At 39.6% G+C, this 16778-nt stretch overlaps 1 protein-coding gene across 5 annotated transcripts in view; it reads left to right on the top strand.

Moving 5' to 3' along the window:
• Positions 1–16778, top strand: part of LOC311263352 (alpha-1,3-mannosyl-glycoprotein 4-beta-N-acetylglucosaminyltransferase C-like) — a 55636-nt gene that overhangs the window by 37006 nt on the left and 1852 nt on the right. For all 5 annotated transcript variants that reach the window (XM_084363344.1, XM_084363346.1, XM_084363345.1 and 2 more), the window contains 2 exons: positions 16235–16377; positions 16467–16614. In XM_084363344.1, coding sequence (XP_084219470.1) covers positions 16235–16377; positions 16467–16614 — 291 coding nt within the window. The remainder of the gene's footprint in view (positions 1–16234; positions 16378–16466; positions 16615–16778) is intronic.

Genomic DNA, 16778 nt, shown 5'->3' with positions numbered 1-16778 from the left:
AATGTTCTGATGTTCCTCTGAGCAAGGCTAAATGTCTAAAGGCTAAAGATGCATAAATCAACACCAGAAGAAACTGCTATCAACATTATCTGAGGCTATTAACGTTTCCAAGGTGACCATGTTTCCCAAAATGTCCCCTTAACTGACACAACACCACCCACCTCCTGTCCACCACTTCTAGCCCAAATCAGCCACTTTCCAGCGTTCAGCTCGGATTTGACGTCACACATCTGGACAATAAAAGCCGACTGAGTTAGTCATCGTGCCCCATCACTGTTCTCGATCGCTACATAATGAGACTAAATGTTTAAACCCGGCCCTCAACAGCCACAGTGACACATGGAGTCAAATCCTGTGACAGTCAAGCCACTTCCTGCATCGTTCAAAAGAGAACATTTTAAGCTTGTGAGTACCTTTAATGTAAAAATATATATTTCTGCTCTAACTTTGAAGCGGCACAGATTTCTTTTTCTCCACTTCTCTGCTGAAAGCCCTCTCTGTATCACTTCAATTTAAAATATTGTCAGCCATGTTGTGCCGGCTGATGAATGATCAAAGCAAATATATCAGTGTTTCTGAAGGATTCAACAATGTTGAAGTCAGTGTTGATTGATTATCTCAAACCTTTTCTCCTCCTGTCTGAATTCTGCTTGTTTTGCTTCAAGTTTAGAAGCAGCACTGTTGTTGCACGGTTTGTTCGCAACAGATGAAACAAATCAAAGTTTCTGTAAATGATTTCTTTGATATATAATATAATGATGTAAAAATAATGAGTGGGAAGCGTGTTTTGGCCCGCGGTGGTGCAAACAGACGCTGACAACCTTCTGCTTCCAGTAACTTCACATAACTGGTGTAAACACTTTCCAGATAAACTATGAATATTTAATCTTAACGATGATCAATGCTGTTGAGCATGTATCTGCTACTGACAAGAGGCTGAATCAAATCGACAAACCACTGTTTCACAGCACTTCGTAAAGGGAAACTTGTTAAACTTCCTTCCATGTTGCCTGCACCCAGAGCTCCCCACTGATAAGCTGGCAAAAGCCAACCGGATGTTACAAAACGGCCTAAAACTTTTGTTGATTCTGGGGCTGTCGTCGGAACAGCAGATTTTACATGTGGTATAGAAGTCGGATCAAGAGAGAGATCTGTAATTGCGAGACACTGTGAATAGCCTGCAATTGCTTTAAACCCGACGAGCCAAAACTAAGCACCGCTCAACAGACAGTACTTCACTCACCGACAGGAAAGTTTAGAGCATACTGGTTGGTCTAAAGGGAATACCACAACCCTTCTTCTCGATTTTTGGGCATTGCCAGTCAAAAGTGAAAAGTCATGTGAGAAACCTTGTGAAATCGTTTATCATCAATCCAAAAAAAGAGGTCCTAAGCTGCTCTGTGAGAGATGTCCACATGTCTTAAAGCGCCAAAGACAGACTTCATCAAATTCTGCAACCCGGTATCACACCAAAGCTCTTATCCACTGTGTCAATCAGGGATGTAGTGATATTTGTTTAAATACCGGGGCACACCAAAGACATGCGTCCATGCATGCACAGGCACATGTGACACGTGCACGTATACAGTTACATTATGGCTAATTTCAAAGGTAAAGTAACCACTGTTCTTACTGCGGCAAGTTTAGCATACATTGGTCAAAACCACATGTTTAAAAGGACTTGCATTTCTACTGCGCTTTTTCCAGTCTACTGACGCTCTAAGCGATTTACAACACTTGTCACAATCACTCATTCACACACACATTCATACACTGATGGCAGAAGTTGCCATGCCGAGGTGCCAACCTGCTCATCAGGAGCAATTTGGGGTTCAGTATCTTGCTGAAGGATACTTCGACATGCAGCCAGGAGAGCCGGGAAATCAAACTAGCAACCCTCCGATTACTAGATGACCCGCTCTAACGACTAACATTGAGAATATAATGCGGCAATCAGCCAAAACATCTGTTTTAAATGATTACACTCATACTTGCTTAGTAATATTTTTTTACCTTTTTAGCCATAACAGAAAATGAAAGGATGTTTTGCTGCCTTTTCATCGTTACTAGTTAATGTTATCCAGCTAAAAACTGAGGGAAAAAAATCATTCTCAAAGACTACCGGCATCTTTTAATGTGGAACTTCAACCGAATTATTCAAACTGTGAGCATTTTATGTCCTCACTTCCTCATAGAAAAAAGGAAGCGCGGCGCTCTAGCAGCACTACACCTACATTGTGATGTCAGTGTCATATTTTGCCTATAAAAGCTCGTAGTCCCACCACATTCACTGGTAATGTATTGGGCATTATCTATCATCAAACTGCTTTCAAAGAACCAAATTAATTGGAGGACAATAACTGCATGTTAACCTCAACCTCACCTTAGCTGAGCCACATTTCAAGAACAGGATGTGAGTAAATCCAGCAGTCATACATAAAGGATCTCCAGGCAGACCTTGCAGAGCCACACATACTGATATCTGCTGGTTTCATTTATGTAAAAATGAATAGTAAGTACACTTGAACGACTCTGGATCTTCTTTTTAACCAGATTATCTGTTGATCAGGTTCGGTGGTGCTCTTTATCTGTGGTGGTTATTCTGCTCCATGAAAGGTGCCCACTTCTTTGCACCATTTTCCCAGAAAAGATATTCTGATGTTTAGAACAGCAAATGGAAAACCTTCATGAGCTGCAGATTGAATCAATGCAACTGCAATGGTTACATAAATCACTTATGGGAGCTCCAAACTAAGCTGGAAAATGTTGCAGATTATTACTTTAAGCACTCATAAACCTGGAAGCAAAACAAACAAGCTGTAAGTACATTCTGCTCTCCTTCCCATTTACAGCTACATCCCACTGGATCAACCTTGACCCTTTGAAGGCTCTTTACCACAGTTTTGATGGAGGAACCAACACGGCTGTAGATGATTGTGGCTGTAAATTGTGCTGAAAAATCGTGCTTTCAAAACTTCATGCTGTTTCCAGCCAATATGATGCCATTTTCCACTTACTTATACAAATCAGACCCCTACAGCTGAGCGTTTTTTGTCGTGTGGGCTGTCGAGTCTCGGTTTGATCGCCGTCTTTTCCTGATATCAAACGTTTGAACTGAAACTTGCATCACTGCCTCCCCGCTGCGATTCCTTGTCTTCCCCCGGCAACAAAAGAAATCACTGCTGTCACTGAAGAAGACTCACAACTTCAATTAACTCTGTTTTTTCTTCTCTTTACTGCCGCTTTCTACCGTCTTATATTAACAGCGTTAATGAGACGGGAAATACTCCTTTCATCTTTTAACGGACCGTTGTCTTTGTAACTCGTTAACTACAGATCACTTTCCTATTCTCTTTTATTTGCACATGATACAGTTTTCTTACTCTTTTTACTGATTTCCATTTGCTGATTTCACCAATGACAAGTCTGCATTTCTCTTTGTCAGTGTTGAGTGAACAGGTGAAGGTTGATTTGCAAGAAAGTCTGCACTGATCTCATAGCAAGAATTTGACTTGTTTAATGCAGATTTGATGTTCGCTGAAATAGATTACACAACTAAAGCATATTCCAATAATCTGCTAACTCAGCCAAGTTGCCAGAATAAATATTAGCAGTTAACGTTTCTGCAAACCACTTTCACGTTTGTACATGTTATCGGCTATGTACCATATTGACATTTGTACCAAACGTGTCATATCATGTTCAGACTGCATCTTTATGACTTGACGTTTATATCTGGAGCAGGAGGGGATGGTGATGGAGTTTGACTGGAGTCCAAGACTGCGTTTCAACATTTGTAAGATGGACACCACCAGACAAGTTTATGGAGACCTCAGGACAAAGTATAGCCATGTTTGTGGCAACAAAAAACAGATATTTTTGAAAGGGAGTTCGGACACATGCGGCCGTGTGATAACAATAACGGGTGCTTTTAATGAGGCCGCACAACATTCCAGCTGTGGAAATGTGTGGCGACCAAAACAGGTATTTAAAGCCAAAACATGATCTTTTCCTGACCCTAACCATGTGGTGTTTGTGCCTAAATCTTACCAGATCATAAGTTGCACCATTTCCTCTAGTTCGACCATGACATTGACTCTGTGACCACTCTCAGCTAATCAGCTTCGTCACCCTGCTGTACCCTTGACAACATAACAATCCATCAGATTCTGATACTTTCATTGTTGCATGCTGATTGATGCACTTCAAACCAAAAGCACAGACAAAACGCTAACACAGAAATCTCATCCAGTTTTGTCCTAGCTTTGGCAGAATCACTGTAATACACTGCTCCTCTGTCTTTAAACAAAACGTTTTCATGTAAAAGGAAAAAAGACAAGTCAAGTAAAACCTTAAAACCCCGGTGTTAACAGCCAGATATCAAGGCTGAGGCAAGGTTTTTTATATTTTAATAAGGGTTGCTGCGAGTTTGATTGAGGCACTGGAATGCAATCTCCTGGCCAGAATTAAAGATGATGCATGGATCCAGACTCAGTGGAAAATGTTAATAGAGTTCAGAGGGAGCGAGCTGTGGAATCATCAGCGAGTAAATAGCATTTCTTCCAGAAGAAAGCAAATCTTTTTGCTTCCAGCCGGGAGTTTTACCGACTGCATCTCTGCCTCGTTCGATGTGTTTACTTATTCATCAAGGTGGAGGGGGCCAGCTAGTTTCTCAGACTCCAGGCTCCAGCAGTTACCCTCTTCCTGCTGTGGACAAGAGGGGCAAACCCGATTAAAAATGAATGGGAACAGGCTCGACTGCAACACTTGTGCCAAATATTCATGCACCCACGTTGCGTGTTTGGTTGTCGGCATGCAGAGCTGATGCGACTCTCTCAGCAGAGACGGGATTGAAGTTGATGCAGCATCCCACCTTTGTTGCAAAGGTTGTTCCAAAACCAAATTTTTTAAATTAACCCATGGCTGTGCATGTTTTATCCAATTTCCAACTGTTTTCATCAATTCTTGGGCAGGTCACAGTGGTGTATCTGATATCGCTGTGTTGGTGCAGTCATTGTTGCTGAGTAGGTTCAGTACAGGAAACTGGGTTTGGTATCTCATTTGGAACATTTTGTAGTTAAACTGTCCATTTCCTTTCAGTTTAATGTCACTGTTAAAATCTTGGTTATGTTTCGACATGTAAACATGGTTTGGATTTAAATAGTGTGTTTTGAATAATAACTTGTCCTGTACATGTGTTTTTCCAGTCTTTTTCCCTCAGTCACAGGGCTATGAGATTATTAAAACGTGATTGGTCAGTTTCAAGGATGGTCCCCGGGCAACATTAATCGAGATGTTCCAGGAACAACAACAGCACAGCGATATCAGGTTACTTAAAGGTGCACTCCGTAGTTTTGGGAAGGACATTTTAATCAGTAGAGAAAGATCTTCATTGACTGATTATATGCCTAAACAAACTAAATAAACAAACTCTCTTTGTTTTCATGACCGAATAAACAAACTGACCTTAAAAGACAACACAGTTTCCTACTGTTTTATCTTGTTTATATGTGGCGGACCCTGCCACCTTTCTAGCTTCAAACAGTGGTCTGGGGACTTTATTTTCCTCTGAGAGCAGCTTGTTTATTCAGTTAAGGAATTCTGAGTTTGAATTTCTTCTCCAAAACTAAATAGTGCCTCTTTAAGGTTAACATTTGCACCAACCGTGGCATGTCAGGTTCACATTAAATGCTTATAAACTGACTTTCACATCAGGAGGTAGATGGGACGGTGATCTCGTTATTACAAGCCAACAAGGCCGCCAAACAGCCGATCACAGTGACACTCCTGAATATTTTTAAGCACACGTGGGGACATGTCCAGCCTTTTCGTAGCAACTAAGACAATTGACAATTTGTCACGGAAAGTTGGACCATTTCCATCCGTGATCGTAGCAACGAAAACAGGTATTTAAAGTAAAACCATGATGTTTTACTTACCCTAGCCAAGTGATGTTTGTGCAGAAACCAGCATAAGCAAAGCATTGTGATGAAAGATACATTTAAAAAATCAATTGTCTGTGGTTTTGCAGAAATCTACTTAGCTAACAATTATTCAGGCGATTGGGTTGGTTTATTCAGTTTTATCTTGGGTCCTTGGTCAAGTAATGACATGCAGTCGTATATGGTAAGGGAAATCAAAACTATGGATGTATAAGGCAAATCTGGATACAGCGTCAGAGGCAGAGCCATGTTCATCCCATATAACTGTGTTGAATTGGCTTCAAAGCCTGTCACACTTCTTGCATACTTGATCACAACGACTACCACCTCCTATTATGTGACTAAAAGCTTTTTAAAAAGCTAGTGGACCTTACTTTTTTTTTGTCGAACGGCTGTTCAGGTCAAGAATGTACTGTGAGGTCCACGTGTTTCTCAGCAATTTAATATCTCTAAAACTAGTGTTCAATAATAGTTAAAGCCTTTAATTTTGTTTCATACCACCAAATCATGTTATTTGGACAGTGTTCAGTGAATCCTGCCATAAATCGGAGGCTGTTCAGCTTCATCTCCTCATTTATTGAGAGATTAATCTAATCGTGGTGACGACAGTATAGACTGACTTTACTGAAAATAAAGACTCAAGGTTACAGAAGGGATGTCTCCTTGAAAGGTCTTAATATTTTTCATGGTCAGTTCAGCAAAATTAAATATATCTTAACAGCTCATTCAGACGAATTGACTGAAAAGCATTGAAATACCACCAAAACGTTGTCATCAGCAACACTCATCAATAGCTTTCCTGCTGCCTGTTTTGCTGCCACACCCACACACACAAACACAAAGACACCACAGCTCAGCAGAGTCCATGTGGGTTTGTACACTGCTTGGATGTCAACAGGCAAATGAACAATAGTGTTTACCAAATGGCTTTGTTGTTGAACACACACAGGCTTATTAAAATGGCATCTCATTAGAGGCCCTCAGTAGCCATTTTCTAAGAGATTAATTGCACTTTTGAAAGCATTTTCTCTTCATTATTATTCTGCGTTGCATATGGATTTGCTGTGACCGTAACAGCCCTACATATTCATATTACAGGAAGCTTAGAAACGGTTGGGAAACGAGCCAAAGGCGGAGCTGTGTTTGTGAGCAGACCGACGCTGAATTTCAAACACAAGCTTTTCTGCTCTGTATGTAAAAAGAGGCTCAATGTGTTTTCTACTAAATTAATGAAACGTCCAACAGTATATCTCCCAATGTCCATTCACACTGCTGGCCTGAATCACCCTTTGTACAAACTCTGAATATGCAAACGCTGAGGTTCAAAGTTTTTTCTTGAAACAGAAAGCAGAAAGCATCTGATCATCATATGAAATGCATATGAACATATACTGTATGTGTTACACCAATCAAGTGCTGGAGTTTTGCATAACTTTAAATAAGATTAAATTCAACACTGTATGCAATGCAACCCTAATACAGATTTTTTTTTTGTCTTACCTGCTTATATTTCACTTGGTAGTTTGGTAAGAACAAGACAAGTGTCTATAGTCATGCTATTGGCTTTATAAGGCTGTTTTTTTGCGCTAAATGCTAACATGAGCATGCTGAGCCTTTTCAGTTCAATTCAAAGGGGTTTTATTGACATGGAAATTTTAAGAACAATATTGCCAAACACACTAAAAAGAATAAACAGCTATGCTACAACAGGCCAACACATACACAGTGTCTGAAATAATAATTATCAAATGTAATTCGATTCATAAACTAACTTAACAAATTCAGTTTTTATCACAGATCTTCATGTAGTTTGTCCAAATGGCATTGCCGTAGCTGTCCAAGATGGCGGACACACTTGCGCCAAGCCTGCAGGAAAAACCCCAGACTTTGAAGCCAGTTTTCATAGTGGTCAAACCGTGTAATTACATCGTCAGGTGATGCACTATGCCCTTAAAAGACTGGAGCAATTTGTTCCGATAAAAGTTAGCCGGGCACCAAACCGGATATTAGGAATAGGAATAGGAATGAATAGGCCTCCAGCGCTGTGTCCAGATTTAATCTATCTTCCTTAGCCTGTGCATGCACTCCTCACATAGGGCTGTGATGATTTTGTTTACTCTGTTCACCAGCTCTGTTTAGTATGTAAGCAAGCTAACATTTGATTATTAGTGCTAAGCACAACGCACAGCTGAGGCTGATGGGGATGTCATTAATTTTTCAGGTACCTGTTTGACCTGACAATGGCAGTAAACACCAATTAATCAACAAAATATTAAATTCATCCTGAGAGCAACGTGAACGTCTGTCCCAAATTTCATGGCAACCAATCAGAAAGATATTCCACCAAATAAGTAAAAAACGTTTAGTTTAATAAGTCAGTATGATTCATCTTTTGGGCACCATGGATGTTTTCATACTGTAGTTATAGTTTTTGAGATATCTAGTCTGGAACAAAGTGTGTGACTGGCCGACATTGCTCTCCCTAGAGCCATAGTCATTAGGAATGTCTAAAGTGCTTTTAAATTAAAACTAACTAAAGACCATTTGAACAGCATCAATTTTCCAAATACTGTTTGTATTCAATTATTCACCATAAAAAAATTCTGTACAGCTTAGAAAATCTGTCCCTAATTATGTTTTTCCTTTCATTTTTGCACTTTGTACTTTAGTCAGCCGCACGCATAAAAAACTGAAATGCATAAAAAATGAGACATAAAGAAGTCAGCAAAACCTCTGACTGCAAAACAAGTGAACTGACTACTAAAAAAAATGACCCAGATACGAATTTCAATAAAAAGTCAAAAGTCAACTGAACTACAATACTCTTATTCAGTAAAGCCCAACTTCAGTTGCCCTGAGCAAGTTTGAAGCATTTCCTCTTCACTGTCACTTTTCACTGCTTCCCTGCAGCTGTGCTACAGTGTACACAGTATATACTCTAATAGCCTGTGGATCATGTTTATCTGCTGGCTGTGACAGTCAGCTTCACAGCAGACAAGAAAAAGAGAGCATTTTTGTTGTGTTTTTGTGTTTTGTTCACCATCTTCGTTCTGGATGGAAAAAAGAGAAGAAGCCTGATAAAGAACAGAGATCACACTCGTCAAAGATATAATTATCTTAAAAAGATAGAAGCCATAGATCTTATGAGGACATTATTTGGCTTTTAAATGAGTGTGCTGTAATATTTGATATTATTTAGCAGATAGAGGACCTGGGACTACAAATTTCCAACAATTCGAACTGACAACCTGCTGGTTAAAGTGCCTGTTTCATAGAAAATACAGTAAAGTGTCACTATATTTCCAAATGGTTGTTCTATATTTGACGTTCACTTCCACTAGATGTTGAAGTAGAGCACCTGCATCGAAAACCGATGGAATGGCCGTGTTGTCTACATTTCCACCCGAACCATAAACAGCCATAACATTGGTCTCATCAAAGCCACCAGACTCCATTGACAAAAGCAGTAATTTTACCTTGCAGATCATCTTGAAACACTAGAATAAAACTATAAACCATCCTGGTTTATCTTCCCACTGTTCCAACAATGACCAACTCCGGTTTGGTTGAAATAATTAATTCACCAAGTTCAGTTACTTGAAAATATTTTGACTCTACACGCTGTTTATTCCCGCTGTACATTAGTAAGGTATTGCTGATGCTGCTTGAATGTGAAAGCCATCAGCTGATCGCTGCACACTGCCATCTCGCTTTTACAATGTTGTGTGGGAGGTCACACAGCAGTCATGTACTTGATAGAATATAATAATAATATAATAATATGATGAATATGTAATCAGTACAAAAATAATGTCAGCCAGGTCAGTTTATCAGTCAGGCTCTTTGTTTTCTGTGAACTAAAAGACATTTCTCGCCTCTTAATCTCAAAACTACTGCTGCTTTAGTCCTAGAAATATTTTCATATTATCATCATCAGTGTTATAAAATAATCAGATCACCGTAATCAATAATCCCAGTTGCCTACAAATTGCAGCAGCACATTACTCGTGATTAAAGGAGGCTTTAGCCCGAAGCAGACATAATTCTCTCCCTGTGAAGTGTGGCACTGCGTGAGGAGCAGGCCTGCAGTACATGTAAATTGTATCTAGAGTGTATTTACCTTTCAGGTCAAAGACGAACATGAAAGGCTTTCGCAGTCCCAGTGGTGGCGACTGTAATGAGGATGGGCTCTCCTCAGCAGTCAGTGCTTTGACCCACATTAGCTCTCTGCCCGAGGCCCGCTGAGGCAGGATAGAGATGGAGAATAATAGCTGGATATAGTGTCTAAGACGCGCATTGTATATTAAATTATATTCACAGAGTTCCACAAGACTGTGTGAAGTTCATAAACTAGAGGGGATTGGAAAAAAAAGCCATTAAAAGCCCTTGGCAGAGATTCCCCAGCACATCTCACGACTCTGAAAAAGAACTGAAAGCATCTTACCGCAGAGGCATTATCATATTTTTGTTCAAGTTGCAGTGGACTTTGAACTTTCAAGAAATTTGAAGGAACATCACTCATAATGGATGAGTAGAGTTCCATTAAAATCTCTGCTTTTACTCATACAGGGTGATACACTGAGACAAGACCTTCAGTTTAAAGGTGTCCATACAGAATTAAGAGATAAAACAGCAGCAAAGCATTTGGAAATATTAATTAAGTGTCACAAAAGTGAATAAGAAATAAAAATAAAATTCATAAGAGTTCATAAAAGCAGAGATAAAGTGACACATTTGCCTTAAATGATAAACGATACATCTGGCAATATTCTATATTTTTCTCATTGTCATTAAATCCATGAAAAGACAAAAATCAGTGAACTGATCCCAATGATTGATTGATACTCTCACCTGCACTATTGATGCTCCTACATACCAATACACCATCCATATATCTTTATCTATAACCTTGAGCATATTTTACATTTACACTTCTGTCTACACTGTACCTTTCTGACCTACAGTGTAAACACCATATTCATATCCAGCTGTTTATTCTGATATCTATATTAGCATTACTCGTTCTTACACCGGCCTTGTATATTTACACTTGCAGCCTACCTGCAAATTGCCTACTTTAACTGCTGCACATGCTTTATACGTCTATGTTAGTGTTAAGACTGTATTTATCTCAGCCTATTCCTATAAAAGTGAATTATATTAAAATTCACCCCCTATATAGTTGTCATGAACAGGATAACAAATAACAAAACTAACTATAGAGATCCAAACAATTTTTTTGGCGAACATGTTTATTTCTGCTGTACTGTATTTTAAGATGTCATTTTAAGATTTCATTACACTCAGAACCCGGGGAAAAAAAACGACCTCTTACACGGAAAAGTCCAAGTTCGGGCAAGATCTGCATAGCCCGAGTTCCCTGACATAAATACGGATGACATCACAGCAGTATGGCGGCACACATAGTGAACACTTACTTTTTACCTCTTCATCAGTTTTTACTTCATATAGTGTTGTTTGTGAAACGTGCAGCGTTGATCTGTGCTCATCAGACGTCCTTGAGAATATGCTTTATATTCTGACTTACTTGGAACGCACCATAAACCCCCGAGAGGAGCACCAGGCTTTGAAGCCAACTTTCAGACAGTCTGTGTAATAACATCGTCACATGACGCACAGGGGCCCAAAAAATTTTTTTTTCCAAAGAGAGACATTACATTGTGAGAGAAGCGGCTGTAACATGGTTACAGAAAGCTTTTTATGCAATAAGCACACTACATAAAGACCACATTTTAATGCAGTCAGAGATGCCTTTGAATTTGGTTATGCATTAAAATACAAACTGGATTATGGATACATCAGTTTAGATCAAGTTGGCGTCGATAAAAAAAACCTTCCACATGTGTTTTGGTGCATACTCACCATACTCAAGTATTTAAAGCCATCCTCTTGTACTCAGATTACCAGACACATCTTCCTTCTTTAGAGAGCAAAATCAACACATGGTCAACCTAATGTAAATTCATTAACTAGTTAAATTCTTCTGAGTTTATTGAGTCAAAGATGTGAGCCAGCTGTCAGATAGATACATCACTGTAGAGTCTCATGACACTTTGTCTCTGCAGCAACAAGTCTCCCATCCATCTTTTTTATGTCTTAATTTATTCAGGGAAGGTTTTTGCTGAGAGAGCAGATCACCTTCCAGCACTCCGTACAGTTACTGTACACACATTCCCACTTGGGAGCCTCCCAGTACAACCACCATAGTCTCCTTACTGGTGGAGAATTCTTCCGCTTATACTGACGCAAATGGGGATTAAGAGCGGTGCCGAAGGGCACCTTGATGGAAGTTCTTTTAAGCACTACTCATTCATTCTCCACAATCAGACTTTCACAGTGTGTCTAGTTATTGACTCTGAATGCCTTCAGCCACAAGCTTGTCTCTTTTCACTTTCAATGAGGCTTCGGCACGTCAATTTTCAAAATTACTGTTAAAATCTGAATTTTTTAGCTGTCAGTCTTCATTTCAGAATGCCTTTAATGCGCACTGACAGGGTTGTTGGAATAAATCCATGAATCACACCAGCAACAGACATTTCTAACATGTCTGATGTTGTTTCTGTGTGTTCTGCATCTTGTTGCCCTCGCGTCGTGACAACTTTCTCTGATGTGAGGTTTATATCTTAATGGATTGAAAATGTCGATATTGGATTACCCTGTAATACCCTGGATTACGTCTAATGCCAAGACATTAAAGAGGCACTCCATGAATATAGCACATTGAGATCAGTTTACTCATCACAAGAAGTACTATTCATCTAGTGAGAAGAGTTATGTCCTTTGTGGCTCTGAAGGAGCTTCTGAAGACTCCCAGTGTCCAGACCTAGATTAGCTAATTGTACATTTTATCACAGAGAACAGCAGAACACACGTTGTTGACAGCGTTGATTAGTTTCCTGTCTTTAGTTTGAAGTGTTTTTATAGAGTTGAGTAAAGCAGAAAACAGGCCTCTGCCGAAATTGTCACCGTCACCAGGGAGTTCACGGCTTCTCAAATCGAAAGCTGTGTTTTCAAGTTATGCAACATCAGAAATGTGGAGGGTGTCATGGGATCGGTAAAGCAGAAAACGACTATGGTGCATATTCTTAATGAGGGTATCTAAACAAACATGATTGGTAGGACTAGATATCAGGCTGTGGGCGTCATTCATCAAGGGACATTTGCGTGAAGTTGAATATTTCTCAGATTTCCCTAAATCCGCTGCTGGGTGACTTATGAGTTTTTTGGTTGTGGTAGGTAGGTAAGTAAGCATTAGCATGTTTTTAGCCGTGCTAGCAGAGCGTCTCTAGGGACATCGGTGTCCCTCGCTTTGTCCACCACTCTGGTCCAAACTGAACTATCTCAACAACTTTTGGTTGGATTTGCTGTTAATTTCTCTAACTTTCCATCTAGCACCATGATCAGGTGAAAAACCATAAACTATGGGTCAGGTATGGTTGGTTAGGGACTGGGCCATTTTGAGTTGAAAGAAACATCAGGTCTCTGTGATGCAGAAGGGGAAATAAATCCAAGACCTTTTCAGCTGCAGCCTTAATGTGCAATTTAAATAAGTAGTTACCCCTAATTTAGTCAATGAATGACTGCAGTACTCCAGTGTCGTAGGACAGTTTAACCTGCACCTATAAACATAATTTCTCCTCAGGCTATTGTTAAAGCTTGTGTGAATCATAATTCAGCTCCACTTTAAATACTAACATTCATTTCTTCAAGAAGATTTACCTATAATCCAGGAGAGCTGGGCTCGAACCAATACTAAGTACTGCTGTAATTTCCCCTTTTCTGTGGAATTTACATTTTTAAAACAAAAGATTAGTGAACGGGACAAATCTCCTCTCGTTTTCTGTCCTGGAGAGACTGTCGCTAATGTCTAGTGAAGATAAAACCCTCCTGAGGGACCCATAACATTTTTTATGCTAAAACCCATTGGTATTCCCCTCTACCTGTTATTATTTCAGTGGCTCTAATCTAAAATGACTTCATAGTAGAAATGAGCTCGCTGGGCAACCGTGCTGATAATTTGCCGAGGTAAAAAAAAAGAAAACACAACTTGGCAGAGCAGCATTGTAAACAAAAGCAAATAGACCCAACAAATGGTGCTTATTTATTCATAGACGTACCTTCATTTCCATATAAATGTATGTGACCTATGGGAGACTTGTTTGTTGTGTAGATTAAGTCAGAGAAAGCAAACAAAAATCTAATTTCTTAGCAGTATTTCCACTTGCAGAGAAGGCATGTGGCCATTATTTCGCCTTGTTAGGTATTCTTGCGTCTTCTCAATATCTGATTTTGCAGGCTGCTATCTCAAATAATGCTGTGTGTGTGTGTGTGTGTGTGTGTGTGTGTGTGTGTGTGTGTGTGTGTGTGTGTGTGTGTGTGTGTGTGGAAGAGAAGCTTTTTGTGAGGACTTTCATAATATTGACTCACAGCTGTCATTGTGTTTCCACTTACTCTTGCCGCTGCATCTCTCAGGTGCCACCGTGCAGCTCTTTTGTAACAGAAACGCAAAATGGCTCACTTCTCAGGCAGACGGGAGATGATTTTTTTCTGCTAAAATGGAACTCGAGCAATGAATAACACAATGAATAATGAGTTGTTTATTGAGTTGTTGGGTCCAGCCTCTGCCAAAATTGTCGCCGTCGCCAGGGAGTTCACGGCTTCTCAAATCGAAGGCTGTGTTTTCACGTTACGCAACATCAGAATTATGGAGGGCGTCATGGGATCGGTGCTTTTTTAGATGTAGCGCCAAATAGGACAGATAGTGACCAGGGTAATTCTTTTTACTTTAAAGACTGTCAGCACTATGAGTAAACATCCGGGGCTGGAGGCTTTTGTTTTCTATCCAGAGATGTCGCTGGTGTTTACTGAGTTTTGAAACATCATCTGGCTCGTTTGACTGCTGCACACAAACTGAACAGATGACTGACGTTTCCCCTCGTGAGCGGTTAGATTAACGACCGAGATGATCCATTATTAGATCCATTTTGCTTAATCCGATAATAAACCTTGAAATCAGCCTTCTGTATCTCTGTGTCAGTGCTGTTGGTCACATCTGTCACTCTGAGCACCTCATCATAACCCACTTAAAGATGAATATCCATCAGTCTTGCTTCGTGATTGATACTACAGGGCCGTGAGTACTGAGTATTTTAATAAAAGCCGCACTAGTATCAGTATTTTTATATCAACAATGGATCATGTGAGTGTGTAATGTGAAAGGAATGACTCAGAGTGATAAACCAACGTTGAAGTATCACCTGACACTGCAGTTTCTCTCAGCTCTGTTGAGCAATTTAGCATCTTTTTGCTCATTGTTTTTGTTTTATGGACCACAACAATGTTTCGGTTCACTCTCACCGGCCCGATCAGCCCTGTTTCCAGCAAAAAAAGCTCTGATACACCCACTGAACACAACCTGTCCGTACGACAAACGACAGACGGGCAAAGATAGCTATTGGCTGGTAGAGGCCTCATTATTTGATTTTTTTTACGATTCAACTGTAAACGATTTGAATGCAAGATTCTTGATGCATCTCGATGTATCTCAATATTGTGTCCTGAAGTCCTTCAGAAAATTCCATTACTCCTGCTGACAAATTTGTCCTTTTTTTATTCATTCAGTTAAACATTTGCCTCTAAAATGTCAGAAAATAGAGAAAATGTCCCTGAGCCCCTGAACCAAGATGACTTTTTGGATGTTCTGGCGGAAAATTGGCTAAGGCGTACACTGCACCACAAAGTCCTCAGTTCAGTTCCAGCTTTGAACCTTTAATGCATGTTAAACCCGCTTTCTCTCCCCAAGTTTCTCCACTGTAAACTGTCTGGTCAAACCAACCACAACCCAGAGATATTCAGCTGCATCAATATAAAAAACAAGGAAAGTTGCAAATTCTCATTTGAGAAGCTAAAACTACTGATTTTTTATGGCATTTTGACATTAGAAAATTACATAAATAATGAGTCTGTTATCAAAATTGTCGTTAATGTGTTTCTCCTAATTAACTAATTGATTCATTAGTAGTACGATGATACTTTCTTCACTTCTTTAACCACTTTATGTTTCAGTAAAAAATCAGTTCTGCTCTGATTAGTGAGGCAATCCTGAGTCATGATTTTTGATTAAATCAGGTGATGAGCTCTTTGTTATTCTAAGCCTTCACCTAATCCTTGATATTCATGTCATTACCCAAATGTCCACAAAGAATAAATTGATCGATTTATTTATTCACTTTTTATGACCAAATTTCTGTTTTATCTCTGATGTCCTGCAGCGAGAGGCATGATCCTGAGGCTAATGTGGAAGTCCGTGGACAAGATGAGGTGTTTCAGGAAACGATCCATGTTCCCCTTCCTCGGCTTCCTCATCACCTTCCTGCTCTTTTTCAATCTTTATATGGATGATGGTTATGTGCTGGTAAGTTTTCTCACCTGCAAAAGGCAAAACAACAATTGCTGATTACAGCATTTTGCTTTTACTCAGTGTTCTTGTATTTGTGATTTTAGGAGGCTGAAAAAAGACAGCTGGGAGAGACTCTGATGCATCCTGCTAACTCTGAAAGATACGTCCACACATTCAGAGATCTCTCTAATTTCTCCGGGACCATTAACGTGACGTACCGCTACCTTGCAGGAATTCCTTTGCCACGTAAAAGTAAGTATTTCTACCAAGCTGATAGAACTTTGGCGAATCTTATTTAATCACACAACAGCGAGAAATATTTTAAAGGACACATAATATGTTTTTTTCAGGTTCATTATTTTATTTTGGGTTACTACCAGAATAGCTTTACATGCTCTATACTCGCTCTATAAATG

This window comes from Pagrus pagrus (assembly GCF_965226575.1).
Source record: "Pagrus pagrus genome assembly, chromosome: 10".
Lineage (NCBI taxonomy): Eukaryota > Metazoa > Chordata > Actinopteri > Spariformes > Sparidae > Pagrus > Pagrus pagrus.
The sequence above is the reverse complement of the archived record's forward strand: the minus strand, read 5'-3'. Positions and strand labels throughout refer to the sequence as shown.